At 36.4% G+C, this 27,566-nt stretch overlaps 1 protein-coding gene across 2 annotated transcripts; it reads right to left on the reverse strand.

The window, feature by feature from the left end:
- Positions 1–916: 916 nt before the first annotated feature.
- On the reverse strand, positions 917–27,566 carry mme (membrane metalloendopeptidase). Of its 2 annotated transcripts, none has more exons than XM_031902961.1 (22): positions 27,369–27,566; positions 26,739–26,774; positions 23,556–23,717; positions 21,973–22,053; positions 20,882–20,977; positions 19,973–20,091; positions 18,438–18,503; positions 17,285–17,419; positions 16,962–17,063; positions 15,657–15,790; positions 15,474–15,567; positions 14,472–14,600; positions 14,256–14,366; positions 12,295–12,372; positions 10,870–10,973; positions 9,227–9,285; positions 8,658–8,777; positions 6,826–6,959; positions 6,191–6,256; positions 5,101–5,196; positions 3,606–3,682; positions 917–1,883 (listed from the first exon to the last, which is right to left on the reverse strand). In XM_031902961.1, exons 1-22 carry the CDS (start codon positions 27,505–27,507, stop codon positions 1,784–1,786), a joined length of 2,238 nt encoding a protein of 745 aa, XP_031758821.1. In that variant the 5' UTR covers positions 27,508–27,566; the 3' UTR covers positions 917–1,783. The 2 variants fall into 2 exon arrangements, with proteins under 2 accessions (XP_031758821.1, XP_031758820.1); XM_031902960.1 differs by having other exon boundaries at positions 14,256–14,369.

The following is a 27,566-nucleotide window of genomic DNA, read 5'->3' on the forward strand; positions in this document are numbered from 1 at the left end:
GCCTGATCAGTCACGCCACTTGCTAGATCTCAGATAATGAGCACAAAGACTCAGGCACTCATATACTTCACCTAAATGTGTTCAAACATAGGACTTCCAGACACGTTTAGTTTCCTTTCATCTCCAATTATTCTGTAATAGCCTAGTTTAAAAATTAAAATCAGCAAACCTAGGGTTTCTTTCTTATAGAATATGCAAAATATCTTTCATGTAAAACAATTGGTCTTTAATGAACTTTTGTAAAGTTTGCCATACAGATAATTTTAGTTTTCTTGCTCATAAAAATCTGCATATATTACATGTAGTAGACAATATCCCATGGTAATTACAGTGACTGTGTAAGCTTGCAGAGGGATCCATGTTCACTAAGATAAGAGGGGTTTGCAAAAACAGACTGCAATATTTCTACAACAAATTAAAGACTTTTCATTTTTTAACTTGAATAATGTAATTATAGTTACAATGTAAATGCAAGCACTGTAGCAACAGGCTCTTCCTCATTATTGGGGAAAATAGACAGCACATCCAGTGTGGAAATAGCATTACTCTGTGTGATATACTGCCTCCATCTCAGTCAATCAATAATCAATTTTAAAACTGTAAAACTACATTTTTATCTACAATTTGGTATAATTTCACATTCTAATACACTTAATTAGAGTTTGATCAAAGGTCAGAAGTAATATTCCCAGCTTTTCACATTTTATAAGTCAGATTTGTTTCCTGTATTTATCTTTTTTTCTTAGCTTTTATTTATGGGACTCCCCCAATTACATGGGAGTAGGAGAAACAATAGGTTACCTGAAAGCAGTTCTAATGTGTAGCGCTGGCTCCTTCTGAAAGCTCAGGCTCAGGCACAATGCATTGAGATGGCACCAACACACCAATATTACAGCTAAAAAATACATTTGTTGGTTCAAGAATAAAATTCTAAATGGTGCAGTAAATTATTTCAATGTAAACTGTGAAATTTAGAAATAAAAAGTATACCATAAAAATCATGACAGTATCCCTTTAAGAAAAGTGGTAACAAGTTATAAAATGTTGTTATAAGAAGTTAAATGCTTTAATAATCATCCTGAAGGCTGATTAGGCTGAAATATGGGAAGAATACCTATTGCCCCCTAGTTACTCTAGGAAACCCAGTTTGAGGACCAGTAAGGGAGAAATTTGTGTAACTTTTAATTGCAGTTGCTGTCATCTTACTGTATGTCTGTCACCTTTGTGAATCCTGTACAGAATCTGATTAAATAAAGGCATTTCATCTTCCAGTCATGTTATACCTTTTTAAAAAATCATAATGTCCCCATACAGCACTCACCTTCATCAGTTTAACTCATCCTACATGTGTAGCGCAGCAACAACCTGACTTACTATTATTAACCAAGAACACTAATCCATTTTAATAGAAAGCATCACAACAGTAAACCTTTATTGGATTAAACCACAACATTTTAATTTGTTGGTAAAGCCGCTCTAACAATGGGATTGTGGCACATCTGGCACGTGTTTTTTACAACTTTTTAAGAGATTTATTTTTACTGGAATGTTTCACATGGAGGAGTTCAATGCTTTTAAAAGCCTCTTTTTGCATTTTGATAAAGTCAGGAGATGTTCTGCTCGTTGGAGAGGGCAGGACTGGGCCTGTTAAATGTGCAGTGTGCACACAATTTAATGGGTTAAGTTAAAAATTGCAATTGAAAATTGAAAGTTATTATTATAAAAGTTGAGTGAATTTACAAAAATATGTTATTGCATGCATAGTAAGGCCAAACTACTGCCATCACCATAATTTACATTTTACTGCTGGGTTCATATAGGCATTGTTGCAACATGAGAAAGCCTTGGAAAACTCTGGTGAATTCTGTAACGTTCCAATTACCCTGGAAAAGAAAATTCTTCATTGTCATTTTTGTTTGAAGTAGTGTTATAATAATTTTCAACAGTATGATTTATTTTTACAATAAGAAAATGGTATGATCAACCAAATAAAAGTATTACAGAACACATTTGACACCTGTTATAGAAGTAAATGGGCATCCTGTATACAAGTTCAGTAACCTAGAAAACTCAAAGGTTAGGGTCCAGATTCCACCAACATTACTAATGATTCTAACTGCCAACCCAATACCAAAACCGTGTACAGTGGAATGAATCCTTAGATTTAATGGGACACCCACAGCACAGTGTTGGGGTCCCTTCAGATTTTCTACGAGAACTTGCATCTTTACTGGTATAGGCCGTGTTATCAAATAGATGTACCCAGGAGGCAGCAAACAAAATAAGAATTTTTATGTAAAATATTAAGTGCATGTGTGTGACAAAAATTACCCAAAATTAAACTGTAATTAACCATATATCATTCACAAAATGAAAAAATGAATTCTGAATTGATTCATGTGCCACCATCACATTTATATTTTATTATACATTTGTGTACATATTTACAGACCAACAGCAGTTCCCCCAAAGCTATTATTAGCCCTAATTATGTGCCGCAATGTAGAAAATCCATAGCAACCAAAGTAAGTAAATACTGTGCCTAATACTGAGAGCCATTTCTAAGTTTCACCTACTGGTTATTAATACATAATGGCCCAGTACACTACAGCTTCTAACGAAGACCCTTTCTCACTGTCACTGTTTAAGTAGGTTTGCTAAAGTTTGTCTTCTAAGGAAAGATGAATTTGGTCTTTTTTATTTTACTAATTATTTAGTGTTCCTTCTGTACTTCAGTTCGGAATATAATGTAATACCCACTCTAAAAACTACTCTTCAACATATTCATGTAGATTAAAATCTTCTTTGTTACGCTGAGCATCTTTTGCTGATAGATCTACTTTTCAAAGTAATTGTTACTTGGCTGTATTTCCCTTGAGGGTTTAAATGCCAGGGAATATCCAACCCTTTTCTAGCTGCTCGGATAAGTGGTGAAACGTTTTCAAGAATATTTAGAAAGTGCACTTTAGACATATCCCTAGACATATCTACTAGATATTTTTATTTGAAGTTTCTGAACCTGCTAGTTTGCTTACAAAACTACTGCACAAATATGGCAGCCCCTCAAAGAGGAACATGACTGGACAGCTAAAAGCATCAGGCAAATACCTTTACATCAAAATTATAAAGCACATGCAAAGGCAATGTCATGATAGATGTATCACTATAAATATAAACTGATGTAGCATCAAAAGTCCCACTATTCCTGTCAACCAGGATGTGGTTTCAGTTACAGGTTGGAAAGAGCCTGAACAGAAAGATAAGTAATTGATATAACCAAAATAAATATTTATAACCAAAACAAGTATTTCTCTTGACTGTAACACCTGACCATGGCAACCAATTAGCAGTAGGCTTCAAAGAGGCTGAAATAAAAGGACAATAAAGAAAAGCTGCAATATTGCTTGTATTATTTCAGTCTACAAAATATTTAGATTTCCTGTTTTGGCCTTTCTATCCATTAGACTCTACTGCACCAAGAGGTTTTTGGTATTAGTATTACTAATATCTATCTTAATATATTATACTCTCAATGTATACCTATTTAAATAAATTGCCCAAAATAAAACTCAATAGATTTTATTAAGAAAAACAATTTAACCAACCTGAATATTCCTGGGGTGTGAGAACCAGTTTTTATTAAAGTAGCAGCATATTCAGGTCTGTGCATTCCACACCAGATCTGCAGAAGGTAAAAGGAAATAATACTTTGAAATTGCATACAATAACTTAAATAATAAAGGCAAATAATGAATGTTTTTTTCTATACTATAAATGTTATCAGATTAGTATCAGTTTGAGATAATGCAGTTTAGGTTTTAAGTCAGACTCAAGTAGCTTTGTGAATTTTCCCCTTTTTTGGAAAGCTTAATATGCCCTAAAGTACTGCATGTGCTGTATTATTGACATAACATTATTGGGGGCTTCTTTAGGTTGGGAAACATTAGTTTAGCCTGTTAAGCACACACAGTACTTTCTTAAAGGACCAGTATTCTTAGTGATGGGTCATCCTAGATTATTCACACCACAATTTCATTAATTGACTTGGTGAGGCGGTGTTTGATGTTGTTCAGGTAGATTGAACATGCCCAGGTTGTTAAACCCAAAGTAATTGTGACCTACTGCCTGAGGAGTGCTGCACCCAAGTGAGTGATGAAATGCTGATATGTTGTTGGTATGTGAAGATTAAATAAATGAACATGCTGTAACTGTTCAGAGCTGAGCTGGGATATTGGCTTCATGAAATCAGATAAGAATAGAAATACAGTTGTCTAGGCATATACAGGATATCACCTTGGTTGACAACTGGTTTGGTTGATGGTGCATGAGCAGATGAGGAAAAGAAAGAAGCTGCAGATCATTCTCAGATCAACTAATTCATATAGTTACATAGGGTTGAAAAAAGACCAGAGTCCATCATGTTCAACCCATCCAAGTAAACCCAGCACACATAACCTATACTTACCTATTTATACACTCACATTCATAAACTATATATATACCATTAATACTAACTGTAGATATTATTATTACAACAGCCTTGGATACTATGCTTGTTCAAGAACTCATCCAGGCCCCTCTTAAAGGCATTAACAGAATCTGCCATTACCACATCACTAGGAAGGGCATTCCACAGCCTCACTGCCCTCACCGTGAAAAACCACCTACGCTGCTTCAAATGGAAGCTCCGTTCCTCTAATCTAAAGGGGTGACCTCTGGTGTGCTAATCTTTTTATGGGGAAATAGAACATCCCCCAACTGCCTATAATCCCCTCTAATGTACTTGTACAGAGTAATCAAGTCCCCTCGCAAGCGCCTCTTTTCCAGAGAAAACAACCTCAACCTCGACAGTCTCACCTCATAGTTTAAATCTGTAACCTCTAACCACAAACTTGACATTGCTCTTTGGCCATACTCCTGGATGCTAATGCTCGTAATATCTGCTTTCAAGTCTGCAGGCTGTTCAGTCCCCATTTGGCAAGGCAGCCAGTGTATGCCCATCTTTAGGAGCCAGCACATGCTCACATGTTATTAATACTTAATAAATATTAAATAGGTTAAAAATATTCTGTTGTGTCATGAATGTGCAACATAACTTACCTGCCCAAAGCTTATGAAGAATAGTTGGTCACTATCCAGGTCTATTCCAGGGAGCAGATCGTCTTCCTTGTGACTTTTCACATAGTTCTTGAAGGCCTTCAGAAATTATTTTCATACTTTAAAATTATGTTTAGTACAAACATAATAAATGCAGATATCCAGTACATATAAATGTCCAATTTATGTAACTGAATACTACACTAATGGGTGAGAAAACATCTGGTTACAATTACATACAGATGGGGAAGTAAAATAACAAATAAGCATCAGCAAACAGCTGGGGACAGGCCTAGAAAATCATTTTTATACGCAGTAAGCTTTAATTTAACAAAATCAATTTAATTAATAATGCATCATATTGTGGTGCTTGGCTGTTTTTAAATTCCTACAGATTATCGAGGATTGACTCCCCCCCCCCCATATTTATATTCTGGTGTTTATACAATGCTGACACATTTCTACAGTGCTTTACAATGATTATATAACATTCACATCAGTCTCTGCCCCAATGGAGATTGTAGTTTAAGGTCCTAATCCCATTCACACCCAGTAGGGCCAATTATATTCAGGGACAAACTGGACACTGGGAAAAAAGACAGGAAACTGGGGAAAAAACCCGGTGAGCCCTGCCGACCCAGACCCAATCACTGCAGGTGCCCCCCAAAACTTACCTCCCTCCCCCAATCGTGCCTAGGTAAGTTTTAGATATGTGCACTTGGGGGAGGGGCAGGGGTGGTTTGTGTGTGGGCAGCAGGGGCCCCCAGAAGGGTAAGGGGGCCCCTGTGATGGCAGCACCGGAGGGCCCCACACACCCCAGTTAAGTTATAGTTTGGTAAACCTAGCAATCATGCCATTTTTTATGACAAAGTGGTCACAGGGTGTTTTTTATGTATGCTCCAAAAAAAAAAAAAAAAGTGATCAATCCTCAGATAAACAGAACAATTCTAATAGCATATCATGGAATATTTTCCATTTAAATGTATTATAAAAAGGGCTAATGGTTTTGCATGTTAAAGTCAGCAAGCTTTTAGATAAGACACAGAATAGAAGTAAAAGATGTTATGTGTTGCACAAAAGTAGCAAACTGTACCCTGTAGGCTCCTCTAATTCCACCGTTATCTGAAATATTTTCTCCCAATGTAGAGATGCCATTTAGCTGCAAAATCAAAAACATTATAATTTGAAATTATAAAAATGCTATGTATTGGCCCTCTCTCTCCATCTAAAACCCATAACATCCAAGACATGTCTATTACCATTAATTAAAAACTCCATTATCACCCTCCCTTTGCCCAGTGCCTTTGGGGTTTTTCCTTAATTCTGCTCTGTCCTTCACTCCTCTCAACCAGTCTATAACTAAATCATGTAACTTTCACTTACCAAAATAGGATTGCTTATCATCCAAGATGTCACCAAAATTCTGGATCACTTTATCATCATTATCTACAACTGTAACTTCATCACTTATCTACTACTGTAACTATTGTAACTGGCCTTTCCCTCCAGTCCATAGTGAATGCTCCTGCCGGGCTCATACACTTCAGCAATGGCTCCCCCTCTGCCAGTCCCTGCACTAACTCAAACTAATGACTCAAACTAATGACCCTGACATTCAAAGCAGTTCATAACTCTGCTCCCCCTGTTTCTCTTATCTCCAAGTACTCACAAAAATTCTTATACACTGTTTAAGAAAAAACAAAGTTTCCAGATTTAAATACAGCTTACATATTGGCCTCCTGCCTCATCCCATGAGTAGTTGCCATACTGGTTCACAAAGCACTGGGACAAGTTACTGAAGTTCATCATAGATGCATTAGTCCACCAATTCACCAGATTACCATGCTCATCAAAGTTACAGCCTGCAATTAAAGTAATTTGACAGTAGCATTGTTTCTCATTTGAACCTCTTGCAAGATATCCATTTTGAATATCTTACTTAATTAATATAATATAATGTTCATATGCTCTACACAAATATGCTGACTTTATTGCCCTATATGCACAACATGATAACCTTCCCTGCTCACTTTCACGTTGCTGAACAAACAGCTTTAACTTTATACCAAAATAAGTTAGAAATTTAGAAGTATAAAATGAACAAATCTGGCAATACTTGTAAGAAGGTTTCCAAAACTAACAAGGATTGTGATATTACTAATATCTACAGTTAGTATTAATGTTTGTTTACATAGTTTATAAATGTGAGTGTATAGATAGGTCAGTATAGGTTTGTGTGTGCTGGGTTTACTTGGAAGGGTTGAACTTGATGGACTCTAGTCTTTTTTCAACCCTGTGTAACTATGTATGTATGTATGTAAATAAAAAGAGAGGTTTAAACAATGCAGGGCCTGATTCACTAAAGGGCGATAAAAATTATCGCACGCTTTTTCGCATTAAAAAACGCAAAATAACTTGCGCGCGATTCACCATAGTATTATCGCGTGCGAAAAATCGACATTTTCGCATGGGGTATTTCTCGCACTAGTTTTACCGTTTTGCGTTAATTTCCGCGCTGAAAAGAATACGATCGCATGATTCACTATAACTTTTGCGCGCTAAATATCGCATTCGGCTATACGAAAATTAACACCTACTACAGGCAGGCGAAAAATTATACAAAAGTACAGTAAATGATTTTTTGCAATAAAATATGGGCTTACAGTGTTATTTATTCAAGTCTGTGTTTCCCCCAGAGTGACGCAGCCGCCAGTTTGCAGCGAAATGTTCATTTTTAATACAGTAATTTTCTGCAAGTATTGGCGTGTATGGCTAACATGGCGTGCGTTTATTTGCGCAACTATTTCTATTTGGCTACAAGTGATGAAATGTTTCGCCAGGCATGGATTCGCAGCAAATTTTTGGACGTGCGTTGAATTTTTTTCGCGGCAGATTTTTTCATGCATTTCTCAAAACAATCTGCCAATGGCAAAACGCACGCAAAAATTCACCGCACATCCAAAAATTGATACAAGTGTCAAAAAATAATAGTAACGGGCAACAATTTTTTTGCCCGCACAACATTTTTGCCGTTTCGGGGATCTTTCGAAAGATTTGCTAATTTTTCACTAAAGAAACCAGAACACATTTGCTCATCACTAGTGGCTACTATTTATAAGCATCTACTATTTATATGTGGCTAATATTTATATGCACCATTTATATGCTTCGACAATTTTTATACACTAATTCTATGCTACCATTCATATTCGGCGATTATTCGCGTGATTTAGCGCATGTACCGGCAAATACCGCATTGAAATAGTCTTTCGCGAGTTAAATAACGCTTGCAATATCGCGCGTAAAAAAGCGCGAGTATGCTTATAGTGAATCGTGCGAAAAATCGCCAAAATTAAGCGGCGGTAAAAATTTTAGCGCACAATAAGAATAGCGCACGTTTTATCGCCCTTTAGTGAATCAGGCCCTATATGTTTTAATTGGAAGTCGTTTAAAAGGAATACAAATATCTAAGAGTTTTGCTGCCATTAATAAATGAAGCCTTTGTGTTAGTTTTATAGGTTTTGAAAGCTTGGTAATATATAAAGAATTTGTTTCCTTACCCCTATTATCAAAACCATGTGTTATTTCATGTCCAATGATCATGCCAATTCCACCATAGTTTAGAGCACTTGGCTGCGATGAACTGAAAAATGGTGTCTGCAAAATACCTGCAGGAAACACTAAAGACAACAATTGTCTGTTATCATTTTCCTGTCAATTTATTTGCTTGTACCTGTGCCATATACTGACACTGTTACTGCCATCTTTCACAATCTTACCTAAACCAAGTATATTGCTTTTTTAACTACTGATAAAATAAGATGGCTGCTTACAACCCTGTACTTATTCCTCATTACAATGACCTTTTACAATGATCATGCCCACAGAGATTATGAAAAGTTCCTATGCCACTGCCACCAATTTATCCCAATACAGTAGTAATATTTGCATAGCACGTCAGTTACATATACTGTATATATATGTAACATATACAGCAAGTCAGACCACTCAGTTACAAATTGAGAAATGCTATCAGCTTGCTTGTATATTAAATATCAAGTGAATATTCTAGGGAATTACAGGCTGCATACGGCTGAAAATGAATGTATGCATAAAACTTAATGTTTACCTATTTCATTATATGTAAGTGAGTAAAAAGCATTTACATGAGCTGGTCCAGGCACCCACCTGTAGAATAATCACAAACATATTGTTAGCACCCTGCAGTTATGTTTTACTGTGTTTAAAAAAACATGGCTGTTTATTATGGTGTGTCTTTATTAGCACACACACCAATTCACACACATAAACACATAAATAAATGGATAAAATTAATAAAAAATTGTCATTTGTCTTTTGTCATGTACTCCTCTACCCAACTGCAGTTACCCAAGATTAAAATATCAAAACTTCTATCTAGTCTATTGTTTAGTAACATAAAGCCAAAATTTTAAATAACATTACTTTAAAGGCAGTGGCATAACTACAGCAAGCAGACACAGCAGCTGAGGCTTTGATTAAGTGCCTCTTTCTGGCATGAAACGCGTCAGGCTGTTTGTGTTTGAGATGTTTTTTCTTTAAATAAAACAAAAATGTTTTAACTGCACCGCTATATACACATTTTTTGGTCCAGTTTTCTTTAGTTAAGCTGATATCTTTGTATGTGTCTTTTACACAGTGTCATGAACAGGGTCATTGTTTACTGTATAAGCTCTGAATATTTGATTATTGGAAAAATCTTTTATTTGAAATGTATGAGATTCTAGAACTGACACATAACACCATACAGTGCTGTATATACAATAGCACTAAATAATAAATATAAGATATGCATATATACATATCTTGGGCCCTTTTTGGAAGGGCCTTCGCTATGTGGAAGAGTATGTATGGATGGCTTTGTTGACTACAACTCCCACTGCCTGATGTAAAATAGTGATAGAAAAGATGGATGCCAGGAGTTCTTTTGCAGTAACTTTTATTGTCCAATTTAATAGCAATGCAGTGCAGGGTTATCTATACTCACAATGCAGATGGAATGGTAGGCATTAAAAGGCACAAGATGGCAGCAAAATCAGAATGGTGCATCTCTGCGGAGGACCAGCTGGGTTAAGTGGATTTATGTCCTTATAGCCCTTGTCACTACTGTGGTCCCTTTACTATAGCAACAGAACCTGCTAAGGAGACTTCTCCCACTGTCTCTCCTGGTTGAAGCACAATAGAGCTGCTCTACTAAATAAAGCTGATTGTCTCACTTTCCTAGAGAGTGCTTTTATAAAGTTAACCTTTTCTTACTATTCCTTATTCACAGGGTCCCTCCATGGGGGCTAGATGCTTCTGGGCTGTGTTGATCCCAGGCTGCCTGGAGCACATCCACCTGGGTCGAGAGAGGAAGGCCGATATACCCCCTGCTAAACACTATAATATAGAGTGCAGGAAATGGTCATACACCTTATGGCCCAATAAGACATAATATGCTAATAGCAAGTTACATACAGGGGCATCTGCCCAGAAACAATGGAAATAAAAAAGGTACAGTTTAAAGCTATAGAGAACTTAAACCCTATAGGTCCCTACCATACCATCTAGTATTTTAAAACTGAACAAAACCTACTGGAAAACATTTTAACAGAGATAACATACTGTAAAAGAAAGGAAATATGCAGTATTCTAGACTGTAATTATCCAAATGTTATCTATATTATAGGTGTACAATAACAGCTTTGCAGTATGGTGTAAAGCTGAACTCAAGTGAAAGATTGAAATACTTACTCATTTTTGTTGACCTGTTTTCTTAGTCTACTTGTCATTTTCTTTTGAACAAATTCTATATATTTCTGTTTATTTTCAAATAATTCATCCACTCTGAATTCCAGCTTAAACAACACAAAAATATTTTTATTTAATTATATAATATTTTTTTTTGGTTAAAGGGAGCCCTGTATTATACACAGGACATAAACGGGTGGTCAGTACAGGGCTCCATAGCACCCATGTGCCGCCCACTACAGGCGTAATAAACAGAAAACAGGCCTTTAGTAAATGAGAGTGCTATTCTAACTGCCAGCAAATAGGTTTCTTTTTTAATATGGGCAAGGCCAGCGCAGGATTTGTGATCCGGGCGCTCCGAGGCCGCGCCTCCCCCTGTGCGCAAACACCCCCCCAGAGAGCGCATTCGCGAACCCCCCCATCCGTGGCAGCGAGTGCAAGTGTCCACGCGCATACATTTAATCTCCCATACGGAGCAGTGGGGAGAGGTCCCCATTGCTTTGTATGGGAGCAAAATTTTAAAATTTAGTGCCATCCCTAAACTTCTGCCGCCCTAGGCCCAGGCCTTTGTTGCCTCTCCACAAATCTGGGCCTGGGGAAGGCTATACTTTTTCAAAGAGCAAATGTTCAATTGTAATTGGTAGGTATTGTGTTTTGTGACGTACAATACCATTGCACAGTCTTTTTTCACAATGAGTGACAATGTTACAGACAAAGGTGGTAACAATATGGACAGCAGCATGTTCAGCTGCTGGGGCTAAACAATATGAATGTGCCAAGTGTTACTGTGTGGGATAAAGAGCAATAACTTACACATATTCAGAAAAAGTTGAATTATTTGGCATAATTGGGAGATTTTTTGGTGACTCCCCTACAGTGATTAATGGAGCTATAAAGTTGTTCATCTGGTCAAACAGCTCTCATCATACCTTTATCTTTCGTCTAATAGATAGGGATAGATTACTACTAATATCAATCAAGAAATATGGCAAAAAGGCAACATGGCTGATCCATTTAAGGCATTCATGCTGTATTTTACAGGAAATTTAAACAAATGCAAAATTGCACTTTTTGAAATTTACATACCACCTTCTGTTCATTTCAACTGGCAACTGGTCGTCTGAAAATTAATTTTGTGAGAAATGCTTTAGACAATGAACTTAGTGAGCAGAGATGAGGCTTCTGACATTTTTCTAGTCAGTTCAAAACAGCAAAATCATAAGATGTTCCTTTGCTCACAAAATTCGAAAAATAATATGGGAAATTTTACATTTATTTTGAAAGTTTTTGGTTTTACTTTTCTTTTAAGTTATGGCTTTCACTTTTTAGGAAAACACAGTTAAACCTATGGTAAACCTATGTGTTATACAAACAGTAAACATTTGCATTGGTCAGAGTTAGTGTTCTTACAAATGCTGTTTATCTTACCTCTGAATAACCTTCATTTAATTTAAAATCATCCATGATATCCTCAGAAAAAGCAATCCTTTCATTAATGCTAGCAACCTAGAAATAAAAAGGCAGACTCATTAGAGATAATCCTGTTTGATGAGAAGGCTCAGGTATCATATCATTGAGCAAGTTTGCAAAAAAATTTATTTCACACAGCTTTTTACACCATTTTTTTCAGTGAATTTAGTTTTACACAGCATAATCAATAGGCCTCTTAAAGTACCCCAAACACTCCTCGCTTTCTGTCCCTACTGGATGAATTACGGTATATTTTTTGCCAAAAATGTATGTTCACCCAGGAGCTGAATCTTCCACATGTTTGTGTCACTGTGTCAGTCATATTTTTGAGTAGTTATCTTTAGGAGGATTCTGATCCCACCCAGGACAGAGCCCCAATTATAATTGGGTCCGTTCTCCAAGACCTATGAACAATACTGACAGCTTTTTTTATCAGCATAAATGAATGAAGAAACTCCTTAGGCAACTGCCGCCCGTGGAAGATTCTTGTCTGCGGAAACCCACTTTATGTGCCTGCACCAAGGCTGACGCAATGGCTCCAGCTGCAGGCACATAAAGAAGCTTTTAGGAGTGTAGGAGTGTAGGGGCAGAGCCAAGAATTGCCCACCTATGGCAGTTTCCTTACATTTACAGGAATCTTATATGATGAAAGAGCTTTAAAGTAATAAAAATATAATGCACTGTTGCCCTGCACTGGTAAAACTGGTGTGTTTGCTACAGTAACACTACTATAATTTATATAATAAGCTGCTGTGTAGCCACGGGGGCAGCCATTCAATCTGGAAAAAAGGAGAAAAGGCACAGGTTACATAGCAGATAACAGATAAATTCTGTAGAATACAATAGTGTTTTATCTGTTATCTGCTATGTGCCTGTGCCTTTTCTCCTTTGAATGGCTGCCCCCATGGCTACATAGCAGCTTATTATATAAATTATAGTAGACTTTCTGAAGTAAACACACAACTTTTACCGGTGCAGGGCAGCAGCACATTATATTTTAGTTACTTTTATACACTTTCATTTTTTGGTGTTACTGTTCCTTTAAGAGCATAATAACCAGCCTGTTTTGTTGTAAACAGACGTTCCAATGGCCTAATAAAGTATTTATTTAACAAAAAACAGTCTTCTGAATGACTGGAAGATGACTGGTACTCAAGCCCTAAACCCATTGCTTTAACTTTCAAGTTATTACTATTCACTTGGTTGAACATGTCAGAACTTGCCAAAAGTTCATTGATGGCCCAGGTTCTGCAGCCCTGAACCTGTAGCAAAGGAGAGAAAATCAGATTTCCAGACAAGAAAGGTATGCGCTCACCAGATCACCGCCTGAAGTATCAATTAAAATGTAATTTTATGAACCTTTTATTGGAACATAACTAAAACATCTTGATGCATTTTGTGTCATACACTTATTTATAACCATAAAACAGATCAGTTTTAATTATGTTCCAATAAATGTTTGAATTTTAACTAATACTAAGGGGCACATTTACAAAAGCACGAATGCACGAGTGTTCATGCGAACGATCCGAGCATACTTTTGACAATTTTTTCGGGCGTCCGCACGACTTTTTCGTACGGCGCACGACTTTTTCGGACGTTTGCACGAAAAAATCGGAAAGGTTTTACTGCTGTTTACAATTGTTTGGTACGAATATTTTGTGACTTTCGGATCGCCAATACGATATTATCGTGACTAATACGATTTTTTCGTAAGTATTTTCGTGATATTTGCGATCTTACGAAATTTTCGTTTCCAATACGATTTTTTCCCATTCGTGATTCGGATTCGTGGATTAGTAAATGTGCCTCTAAGGGTGGCTAAGAGCATAAGTTTCTGGTTAAGAAATTAACTATTTATGACCTCTTTAATTTTTTTGGCTTTAACATGTACAGTAAACATGTATATAAATTGGTACCTTTCTTGCAGCTCGCTTTTTAGTGTCTTCATCCATCCAGTCCATCTCTTCTAGCATTTCCAAAAATGCTCTACGAATTTCCGCAATTATTTCCTTGACTTTGTCTTTGACCTTCTTATTGCAAGTACATAGAATATTTGATAAATATTTATTGCCAAATTGTTTGTATTTTTATCATACAGTTATTATTCTATGGTATGTGTATTTCTGCATTACCACATGTTCTATGTCTGCTGATAACGTTTCTTTTAAATATAGCCTTCCAATGGCATCCTCCATATTGTCATTAAGGTAGGTGACACACGTCTGCCAATCAGAGCCTTCCGCAGCATTTCCATATAATGCCTGTTAGAAAATAGGCTTGTTTATAACAAGGGAACCGTTCTCAAACCACATACAATTCCCCAGGTTTTATATACCCCCACTGCACTTTTGGAGTCAAAACTCCCAATGATGACATCATACTAAACAAGATGCATCATCATGTTTAGACAGCTGTATATAGGTGCCTGTAAGTGTCAATATAAATAACATATAATAATGATCAACATGGGTAAAACATAAAAAAATATTAATATGTCAAAGAGCACAAAGAACATACAGAGACATGACAAACAAGGCTTAAGAAGATGGAGAATACAAGAAAAAGCAGAAAAGATAGAGAAAAGTAGCAACAAAATAAAATGTTTAGCAACTGGTTTATCAGATGTATTCTTTTCATAATCCTCCATTATTGAACTTCTATGGTTTGCCATACCCGTATGAGAAGTTGTGATTGTCTTGTCAATGTAGTATAGTGCACAGGGGCAAAAAATAAAAATTACAAAAAATTACATGTAAATTCTCCATTTATTTTACACAGCTTTTTACACCATTTTTTTCAGTGAATTTAGTTTTACACAGCATAATCAATAGGCCTCTTAAAGTACCCCAAACACTCCTCGCTTTCTGTCCCTACTGGATGAATATTGGGATGTACCAGACAGTCTCTCGGGTTGCTGCCCCTACAACAGGTGGAGGAAAGTTACCAAAAGGTAATGATTTATCAGTTGCCAATGTAGTCAAAATCTACTTCACTGGGTGTCCCCTGGATAATAGGTAGCTGTAAGCAACCTCCTCCTAAGTATATATACAGTATATATATTTCTCTTGTCAACATGTTAATAAAAATACAAAATGTTTATTTTAACACTGTAACAAAGTGAAGCCTTGATTCACCTTTTTCAAATGAATTCCAGTATTCTTGTATTCAAGACTCAGATCATTTATAGCCGAAAGGATATACCTCCAGCCAAGGTAGTTCTGGAGCTCCCTGAAAAGATAGATTTAAAGAAATACAGTCAAACACTAATCATAAATTATAGCAAAGAATAAGCATGGGATTCTCATAGATTCACTCACCTGGCTTTATATTTGTTTAAAAACCTTAATTTCTTTAAATAATCAGAGCAAATGAGGGCCACTTGCTCATTCTCTTCAATAGAAACTCCACCAGGTGAAATAATGGCATTAATTAATTTCAGCCAGTTAATATTCTGCAAATAATAAAATCTTTATTAGCAGAAAATACTTAATACCTGGAAAATGAATGATCTCTGTGATTTATGTGGGCCTATATTTACTGGATGTATGTATGCATGCTCTTATTTATATAGCACTATGCAGCATTATACATTAAATATAAATTTGCTTTTTGTTTCCATGCTTTTAAATCACTTTTTAATTTTACAGAGCAAGGTACTGCGCCTGTATAATAACCTGTTGCAGAGCAAAGTAGGGCATTATGTAGGGAAATCATGAGGATGAACTCCCTTCCAAGGACTAAAGCAGCACATGGAACAGGTTGAGTAGGAAATGTGTAAATAAATATAAAATGTTAAAAAAAGCAATTTCACATAAAAGCAAAAATATGTTTAGTAGCTGTGATGGCTGTCCCCCCCATTGTAATTACTTTATGCTGGAATAAGACACAGATTTGTTGGTTTGTTGGTAACCTCATAACCACAATAGGAGTTGTCCTAGGCAAATTGTTACAATCTTTATTTAATTCTCCCTCAAGATTAGCAATGGCCTAGGGTTCTCCCTTAGATCATGGGCCCACTCTCCAAATAAATTTTCCTCCTCTCCTCACCCAACCTCTATTGTCCTAATCTCTTTTCTTTCTATGTTATACTATTTTTTTGGTCTATTTAGCCCCTTTGCTCCCACACAAATAAAGAAATAGAGAATGCCCATGAAATAGGCTAAATGGTTAGAAGCAGGAGGGACTACTGACACCTGGGCCCACCAGGAATTTTTCCTGGAATCCCCGTGTCCCAGTCCAACATTACTAAGAACCAGGGATGCACTGAACCCAGTTTTTCGGATTCCGAATCCATTGTAAGGGGTTCGGCCGAATACGAAACCGAATCCGAGTTAGCATATTCTAATTAGGATTTGTAAGGGTTAAATGGTGTTCCGCGTGGAGAAGAATTTTCCACTTTCGTGTTCACGCGGCGACATTTAACCCTTCCATATCTTAATTAGCATATGCTCATTAGGATTTGGATTCGGTTCGGCCAGGACCATGGTTTTGGCCGAATCCTGGCAGAATACCAAACCCAATCCTGGATTCGGTGCATCCCTACTAAGTACGATGCATTGGTCAACCCCTCATTACAATTTCTACCTTGTAGCACCATTAAAGCCTTGTGCACATATATTTACCTGGTCATTCATTTTCAGAGGATATGTTTTTGCAATGCCTGAAAGTGTCATTTTTTTATAAATATCATTGAGATTTTCTCTAATTTCTTCTGAAGCTTCTGCCTAAAAAAAATACAGGCAAGAAAATAATACAGCAGCACTTCTATTCTCTTAAATAGTATCAGTATTGCAAACACAGAGATATTAATACATATATCATGTATTGAGTGTGGGTCTATTTAGTGCCAATAACCTCACTTGTAAATTATACAACCTTCTAACTGACCATTGATTTTTCAATCTGTAAATCAGGCCTTGAAAAGGATTACAGTATATTAGTTTACCTTAGCGATTTCCCTTTCCAGTTTAAAAACCTTTTCCATTTCTGATAAGATTTTATCCTCATTAATGGTAAGATTCCTTTCTTTGCGGATAAGCATTGCCACCGAAACCATTTGTTCCATATAGGCCAAGCATGCCTGGAAGAAAACATGGAAAAAACTTCCCAAGTTGTTCAAAACTGAGATACTGTACATTAATGCAAGTTTTCTATTACATTAAGGGGCCTATATATCAAAATTCGAGTTTGCCGTTTTTTTACAAAATGAGCAAAAACAGGGCAAAAAAAGCACTTGTATTTTGGTGCACATTTTTTTTCTGACCTCGAAAATTGGAAAATATGCCTCCCACTTGTGACAACTGCTTATTTCAATGAGAGTTCTTATTTTCACATTGTATAAGATAAAAGTGTGCATATTGTGATGTATGACTGAGAGAAATCTGTTTCATTTCGCTTCGCCAAAAAAATCGAATATACCCAAGCATGGTTTTTTCACAGAAAAAAAGGCTGAACACCAGGGAGAATCACATTATTCCATTCATTTTCAAAAATGAACTTGGAAGTTTTGAAGAAAGAAAGAAATAATTAAAGTTGTTAGAGACAATTCCCTCTGGCTTCTATTAAACCTCACAAGCTTTTTCTTTTTTATCTTTAATAAATATCAGCTATTTAAGGTTTCAAAGAATATTCTTATATACAGTCACATTTGTGCTTTTTTTTTTTGCACCATTTTTTCTCGAAAAAAAAAATGTAAACTCAAATTTTGATTAATAGGCCCCTGTATATTAACATGTACAGTATCTCAGTTTTAACAACTTTGGAAGTTTTGGATAAAATTTTGCATAGTAACAAAACACTTTCACGTTTATAAAGACTGTATCAATTCATCAGAATGTGTCTGACTGCTTTGAGCAGTTGGGCCCATTCTACTCAATGGGGAGTTAGTTCTCATTGACAGCACTGATCTCTAATCAGTCATATAGTCATGATCGAAACTGCTTTACTGAAAAATTTGTGAAATGGCAAATATACTTTTTTTCCACCAAAACAAAATGCAAGGTGAAATTCCAAGCAGATTTGTATCAGGCATAGCCATTTGGTACAGTATACCAAACAGTTGGAAATAGGCCATTTGGTTAATAAATAAAAGCACTTACTATTTCAGAGGTACCTTTACAGTCATAATAATCTTTAGAGGGAAGACCCAGTCCTGGCTGATCAATCTTTGTGGGGAAAAGCAACATGTTATTATTATGTAATTACATGTAACAGGATATAGAACACTAGGAACACTCAGATAGAGAGCTGATTAGATAGAAATCATAATTTAGATATTTAATTCTAAAAACAATATGTAAGTTTTGGTAATAAAGTAGTGTTCTAAAACTATTTACTTACATTCTATACATATTCTATAAATTCCCTATTCTCTCATTGCAGTACAACACAGTTTGCTTCCATGCATTAATAGCACTAGTCACTTATTTGTAATCTGATTTATCTTAAATTTGTATTATTTGTTGATTTATTAAGAAAAAACAATGTAAATGATTTGTCATTATCTGTTTTATGGGGTATTTTAAGGTGGCAATAAGAATTTCTATAAAATTAACTTTTTGTCTCAGTTCATTTTTTAACTTGTTTGAAAGAAATGAGTCTTTGATACTTATTGTTATTTTAGGGTTAGAGTGAAACTGGCAGACGGTAGGCTGGTATTCTCCATACATATGGTAATGATGTACCAGTCCTGCAGCTGAAAGAGGTGTGAAGTGATGATTTGTCACACAGCGGAAGGCACAAATCCCTAATGCTGCTGTCCAGGGATAATAACTCACATATTATAATTTAACTGCATTACCAACACACATTTTAAATAAAATATGTCATATTAATGTATGCTGGATCACAGAATAAAGTCTTGTTTGTGAGAAAGAAGACATTGACAGTTTAACAATACCTAAAGAATAATGGCTAAAATACACAAAAAGCTAAGTGCAAGGGTGCACAATCAGGTCCCTTTGCACTCATCAGTTGTGCCTAATCCTTCCACCACAAGTCAAAGATCAGTTACATCACCTTTTTAAACTCATTTCATGGAAACGGAATATGTTTTCCACAAGATATAAAATTAACAAAGTAAAAATTCAAGGAAGTAGAAAATATTTCTTCAAAAGGATTTTGGACATGATTACTTCCCATTAGTTGTATTAAATACATATGAACACAACCACAGAAAGGCAGGCACTCACAGAATCCACTCAGATCATTTAAAAAGACTTTAAGGTAACTGCAATGAGCATAAAATGTGTAAGGTTTTGTTTGATTTGCTACTTAATCTATGGGTGCCTGCCCATCTCTGATTGGGTTTACACCTCTCTCCTTGCTGAACACCAGACACTATAGCACCCAGACCCAAACTACACAATGGCTCTACATCATTTCTGATTCAGGGCTTAATAGACACATCTATTAGTCTTCTTTGCATTGCCAAAGCAATTGATGGTTTTACTGACATAGGATTATACCTAAACATGGAACATGCAGATTCCAACATCTGTCTGCTTGCAATAAGATATAGTTAATAAAACATCAGCAGTCTAGAACAATGTTTGGGTATCCACCATATTTAATATGCATGCACATCATTTTATTATGGTGAAGGGTTATACATTTCATTTCAACTAAAGCTTACATGAAGGATGTAGGTACTGGAGTTTGTCAGGTCTTCAGACACGTAAACATTAATTAATCCAGATTGTCCATACTTTGTTATGAAACCTGCTATAGACTCTTGAGCAGACCAAACCAAGCCTAAATAATGACAAACGTATTTTAATAACTAAACTGGTGCATTTTAGTAGCCATGTTATTAAATCTACCCCATATGTACAAATAGGATATTAGTACAATCCGCTTCTAGTTTAACTGGGATGAACAAAATTTTCAATTGAAAGTCTCAGCATTAACCACAATAATTAAAATGCTCCTAACCCCAAAGAGTTGTGTCACTGATTATATTCACAATCCGTACAAAAAGGAAATTTGGTACAGGTATTGGACCCCTTATCCAGAAACCCATTATCCAGAAAGTTCTGAATAATGGAAAGATCATCTCCCATAGACACCATTTTAATCAAATAATTCTCATTTTTATAAATTATTTTCTTTTTCTCTGTAATAATAAAACAGTACCTTGTACTTGATCCCAACTAAGATATAATTAATCCTTATTGGAGCCAAAACAATTCTATTGGCTTTAATTACTCTTTAAATAAGTTTTTAAGCAGACTTAAGGTAGGAGATCCAAATTACGGAAAGACCCCTTATCCAGAAAACCCCAGGCCCCGAGTATTCTGGATAAAGGGTCCCATACCAGTATTATGTGAACCATGTATGCATACAACTAAGTGTATTTAAAAATCTTCATCTTAAATCATGTATGTAGTTAAATGATTTAAAGTAGACCAAATGCACAGTTTGAGGGATAGGGATAACATACTTAAATTGTTATTTTAAATTCTTTTCTCTAGTTTATTTTAATAACATTTTGCCAGCCAAGTAATGTAATTTTATTGAATGGGACAAACAACCCAGTTCTTACCATATCTGGTCTCCCAGTTGTCCACTGCTATTGGCCAATCATAGAGAGCAGGCAAAGTCTTAATTAATGGCCCTCCTTTTCTGAGGTTTTTTATAGCTGAAAGAATAACAGCCATTATGAGTTTATATAGGGATTTTTATTTAACATTAAAAACATTAACAAAGCAAAACAAAAACATAACATAGTTAAAACCATATCACAATATATACATTATTCACAAAGAAAAAGCTGAAGACCAGGAAAAATCAAAATCCACCCAGTACTTATTCACACTCTGTTTTAATAAACACAAACTCCCTTAAGATTTTCCATATCGTCTGGTCCATTGAGTCATTCTCTTTCCCCAGAGATTTCATGCATCTCATAGCCCAGAGGTGATACTGAATTGCAGAAAAAACAGTCTCCCCATTAAAACAATGTTTCCTATGAATAATCCCTTAGGCTCTCTCAGCATAATCATTAGGACATATGCTATAAATACCCAACACCTTAAGCACCCCCTCATATAAACTATTCAACACAGAACAACCCACCAAAAAGTGCTTGTGACTCTACTCCACCCTACACCCCCAGGGACACTCCCTATTTACATGGCTCAGGTACTTCATGTATAACTTGCCCTGCAGAGACAGCCAGGCATTCTCATACAGCTTTGCAGGGGGTCTTGCACTGTTTAAATAAGGGCCTTACTGGGACAGTCCTTATAGACAGCGGAACAGTAAAGAAGGATGTTAGTACCCTGATGTAGATTTGCTTCCGTGGGGTTGATGTGATTTCCGTTACCTCAATGCCCCACCTCTTTATCAACTTAAGGGCATGGGCAATGTGTGGTGGGAAATAGCTCTGTCTGACTTGGTACTCTTTCGCCCTACTGCCCTGCAGCCAGTCTATGATAAAAGCCGATGCCCAAGACCTGACACAACATTGCCACAGGGAGCTTGTTCTTTGAGTCAGACCCCCAAAGTTAGACTTCAGGAACATGACACCAAAGAAGGAGACAGGACAGACCATCCCCAAACCTCCCTTTTTCCTCTGCAGGAACGTGACCCCTCTTTTGATTATGAGGTTAGTGATATAAATATATGACCTACTTTCATCTATACAGGATTTGTAGAAAGTTTTGACTTTTTTTATTGCAGGAATGTCATCAGCACTTTCCTTCTCGAGTGCATCTGAAAAATTGAGACATATGTTAAAAGGGATTGCAGTGAAAAATCTTTACGTTGTCACATTTTGAAATAAAACAGGTATTCACACTTATTTCCCATGTTCATTCTAAAATATTGATAGAGAAAAGGTAGGAATATTGGTTCAATATATTTTAAAATGACAGCATAGCAATGACCCAAATGAAAGCTGTTCTTTCCATGACTAGATGTCCCAGGCATTACAGGCATCATATTTCACAATTAAATATCCATTCTTTGTTGATGTTCTGCAAGATATGGCACTGCCACAATGCAGGTTTTCTATTCTGTAATAAATAGGCCACGTATTTTCAGGCCCCTAAAAGCAATCTGTTTATGCGGCAACTTATGTGGCACATTTATTATATCTAATGTAAAAATATGTAAAGCATCTGACAGGCTTGTAAAAAGCATGACTTTTTAAGGATACAGTGATAATTATGAAATAATTTATTTTCCTGAACTACTCTACTCTTTACAGAAATGTTAATAATTTCTGTAATATTTTGGCAACTAGAAAACTATACATTATTGAGCCATCACATTTTATCCATAATGTTAAAACAGTAGTGGCAGTTACCCAGCATGTGGGATAAGTCAAGGCAAAACTGACCCTGTGAGACCTTTTGTAATTATACTCATGGTATATGGACACCACTGGCATTGCATTCATGCCACCGCACTGATGCACGCTTGTGCCAGGTTCTATGCACTATGTGCTTCATAACATGTGTGACAATGCATGCAGCAAGACTCATTGCATGTCCTGATGGCTTCCTGGGCTAAATGCCTTTCTACTGTGTTTCCTTGCATTTCTTGGTCTAGCCTGCATCTGAATGCCTGATCCCTTTGCTTTGTAACCATGTGCTACCTGCTATGACCTGGATCCATTTGACCTCACTGTCTGTCTCATCCTTTGTACTACGCCATTGTTTGGCCTCACCGGCTACTCTTCACTTCAGTTTGCTCTCGGTACAAATCTCAGATGACTTTAAAAGTTAATAAGAGGTATTACTTACTTCATATTTACCTGTTATGGCAGCTGCAATATTGTAGGCCCTTGTAGGCATTAAGATAAATTAGTAGATGGCAGAATATATAAGAGACTCAGAAATAAGAATTAATATATAGATACTTTTGTGTTCTAGACTGGCATAGGAAGACTTATCCTCCATAGAGATAGATATTGGAATTGGGTATCATAGGTGTCTCTGTGGGAGAAAGGCACATTGGCAGGGCCTCTAATAAGGATAATACATAACAATCTAAGGATCAAGGGCAGACAGCTGATTATTGGAATAGGGAATGCTATTCTATGCAGGATAGTGTCGTTGCAAGCGAGCAATACTTGCATGTAAGGAAAGTTGGTTTAGAAGCTCTGTCACAAAAAATAACACTATGGCATTTAAAAGAATAGTATTACATACATGTGCACAAGGTAGCAAATGACAAATATTAATACATTAGATCTACCAGGTTTTATTGACCTTTTAAAACAACTTCAATATCCGTTCTGAGAATGTCAAATGTATTAGAAACAATATTGTTGTCTGGAATTCTGTTTTTCTTTAGCCATCCTCCACAAGCATACTGATAGAAATCATTGCATGGATCTGTAGCAGCGTCCATGTTGGCTATGATTCGAGCGGCTGCAAATAATGTAAGAAAATTACATTTCAGGGTGACGTCAATATTACGCTTGTGAAAGAAGGAAAATCACCAGGGACGCCCAATGAATTTATCCTTATTATAATGTGGGTTTGATAGGAAATACATTTACAGTATATTCATCTTAAAAGTGCTCTAATAGCAATAGTATCATCTGCGGGGAAGATATTTACTGCTGCAGGGTTAATTAAATCAGTTACATGTTACTGCTGTAGATGTTCACACTTATTAATGCTAACGGTTGATATTGTTCTTAACTTTGCCTGAAGCTGCCCATAGCAACCAATCAGTAGGCAGCATTTACTGGCTTGCTGCTTGAAGAAAACAACATCTGATTGGATTATCTGAGTTACTACGCCTGGAGAAAATTGTGCACTTACCCATAGAAACATATTCTCTATGACATAAAGTATCACCTTTCTAATTAGTGAAATTGGCTAATTAAGCATGTAGCTAATAGCCAATACAGACACTGGTTTTTAATCACATGTGCAGCCATGAAATTAAAAGTGACAAACACTAGTAGTTGAACGGATCATACTAAAGAGCTAAGTGACTTTACTGTTTCACCATTACAGAAAGTCCAACAAGTCAGTTTGTAAAGATTTCAACCTGGTAGATCTGCCCCAGTCAGTTCAAGAAGTGCAAGAATGGGATAATTCACTAGGTAATATTGTCCTGACCCTGTGAATCATGGAAATGTGATTTACAGGGGTCAAGGTCAGATGGGACAGTTTAGTAAATTGCTGCCAATGTGTGAATGTGATCTGTTTAAAGATTGTATAATGGTGATGCAAAAGGGAGATCAGTAAGTAGTTACCAATTCTTTATTAATTACTGCATTTCTCACATTAATCAGTTATGGCCATTGTGCTGATCCCCAAAATATAAAGAGCCATACACACCGAGATTCAGCTGAATACTGAACAGAATCTGAATCCTAATTTGCATATGCAAATCAAGATTAGAAAGGGTGAAAAAGAACCGCATGCTTTATGTGCTGTGAAAAATTTTGCAAAAAGTCACATGATTTTATGGATTTGGTTCGGCCAGGGGCATGGATTTGGCCAAATATGAATTCAGCTGAGAAAGGCCAAATCTTGGCCGAATCCTGGGCTGAATCTTCGATTCGGTGCATCCCTAACTATAATAAATAAATAACGAAGAATAACTGAAAAGTTGAGATTGCCATTCTATAACTTACTAAAAGTTAAATTAAAGGAAAAGTAACACTAAAAATTTTTAAGTAAAAAATCTGTTCTACCCTGCCCCAATAATTGCCCTATCCTGCAAACCATTTAGTATTTTGAATGCTTTATGAGAAAATACCTGTTAAAACTTGGCTTCTGGTCATTTGATAAAGGCCAATAGGGCGATGCAGGCGAAACTTCCACTTCCTATACAGAAGGAAGGCTAGGCTCGATCAATCGATCGCCGCATAGTAGATGCTTCCCCTGCATCGCCCTATCGGCTTTTTTCAAATGACCGCAAGCCAAGTTTAACAGGTATTTTTGGTTTGCAGGATAGGGCAATTATTGGGGCATTTTTAGTGTTACTTTTCCTTTAAAGGTGAATGTAGTAAGCTGCCCTTTGAACGTTTGTTTGTTACCCAGTATCACTGGATAGATTTTAATATTTTTGAAATATATTCTGCCATGAAATGTTCTGCCAGTAAAGCAAAAGACAGATGCCTTTTCTCTTATTTTCCCTAAAATTATTTCCCCGATTATTCTCCAGTCAAACCACATTTAACATTAAGACGTACCCTATATTCTTATCCCCTCATCCAACTTTATACATTACACAGCCTATCCACTTATATTTGCTAGTGGTTATGTGAATTATCCAACCACGTTTTAGCACCAGTATCATCATTTCCATCAAAAGCAAGAGAAGCACATATTCTATTTCTAGCAACATCTTATAGCAATGCCTGCAAACCGTGAATATGTCATGTTTTTTCTAATTTAATCTTACATGCTCACATTTCTTTAAATCGATGTACAGTTAAATTGCCAGTAACATGATGCACCGATTGATGACATCAGACAGCTGCCATTAATTTTAATTGTAGCAAATGGAAGTGCATTTAACTCCCACTCTTCTGAGCAGAAACAACCCTGAAATAATCAGTAACTTCTCATTCTGTGATAACAAGATGATTCTCCTTCCGATATGTAACAGGGGGGCTTTTGCTTCTCATTGCAGACTGCAATACTGGCAGACTGGTATAGGGGTGAGGGGCACAGTAGTAATGACTGCAGACATGGCATACACTCCAGGACCCCGAGTGGCCCAATAGACTGATGGATGTGAGGCGAGTGAGATAAAATCTAGGCACCGTTGCTGGTATAGAATGTTAGGAGTTATAAGATGGTGAGCTACTCATGATTAGGCATCTGTGCCAATTGGCCCCTACTTATACCTTGTAGCTTTTTAATGGTTCGTACTTCTGCGTGTTTGAAAGGAATCTTAACTTATACCATATATACACAGAAGATCACTGGAACGTACCATGTGCAGTGGATAAAGTTGGCATATCTAAAGGGAACTAAGGTACTCATTTACTTGGGTGCAAAAAACACCACATAGAAAGTTACTGAGCCAAGTCTTTCTTCCTTGTTGCCAGGCCTGGAATGGCATTCTGTGGATTCTGGTGAATGCCAAAGAGGCAGCTGTAAAATTCATAGACAGACACTAATTATTGGGCTGGTGGGGGTCTGTTTGGGCTTCTGTGTACTTGGAATGTCAGAACCTATTTTGAACCCCAGTCCAGGCCTGCTTGCATGTTTCATCCATAGTTCCAGTGCACCTATTTCTTGCAACTGAGGCACATGTTGCACAAAGCAGAAGGGTTCACATTGTGCACTGTCCCTATTTTTTTGTTTTGTCCCAACTGCAATATTGCTTGCAATCAACAGGGATGTAAGAAAATGTGCACATTATGTTTGTAGTTTATTTGTTTTTGGCAGTGAATACTTTGAATTAAACACATTTCTCACCAGTTGAGATGCATGCTTGTGATGTGCAAATACCATCTATAAAGAAAAAGAAAAACAATTCAAGTTACTATGACTGGATAATGGCAATTATCATTAATTCAGTGATGATGGAAGTTACAAAGGTGCAGAGTCAATAATATACTGTTATTTAAAATAATAAAATTAACTTTATTATACTGTCATTGTTTTAATTGCTATTTAAATATATTTGATTAAGAAACACACCCACAATTTCAATTCTAAAATTATACTTATCATTAAAATGATAAATATTTGATGTAGTGCTGATAAAAGATAGCTTGCTTAGGTACTAACAGGGGAGACAGGCCTCACCTCAGAAGGAAGGGAGCCTTCCTGATCTCCTCAGCATTGACAGGGTCAGTAGAGGAGGCCAGTGTTTTTATGTTTTGTATTAAAACATTCACAAGAAAATATAATTAACAACTCAGGCTGACATGCCAGTTGATGATACAAATCTTATGGACAACCCGTGCCCCCCCCCATCCCAGTCCTCTTACTAGGACATCCTGATATGCCAGAAATTAGTCACATGACATGAACTATGTAGCATCAGGTACACAGACACACTGAAATAAAATGATTTAAACAGAAAAAGTGAGCTATATTTACCATTGCTTGTTGCATATGCTAATATCATAGCAATGCTTATGATGCCCAGGAAAATACATAGAATAATAAGACCTTTTTCCAGTGGACTTAGACCTGGTTTCATCTTTGACTCTGTAGTGCTAAACTGATATATATCCATCTGTATCTTTATATCTCAGTTTCCTGCTCAGTCTGTGTCTTAAGCTTCAGAACTTTCAC

The sequence above is a fragment of the Xenopus tropicalis genome, chromosome 5, assembly GCF_000004195.4.
Source record: "Xenopus tropicalis strain Nigerian chromosome 5, UCB_Xtro_10.0, whole genome shotgun sequence".
Classification (NCBI taxonomy): Eukaryota; Metazoa; Chordata; class Amphibia; order Anura; family Pipidae; genus Xenopus; species Xenopus tropicalis.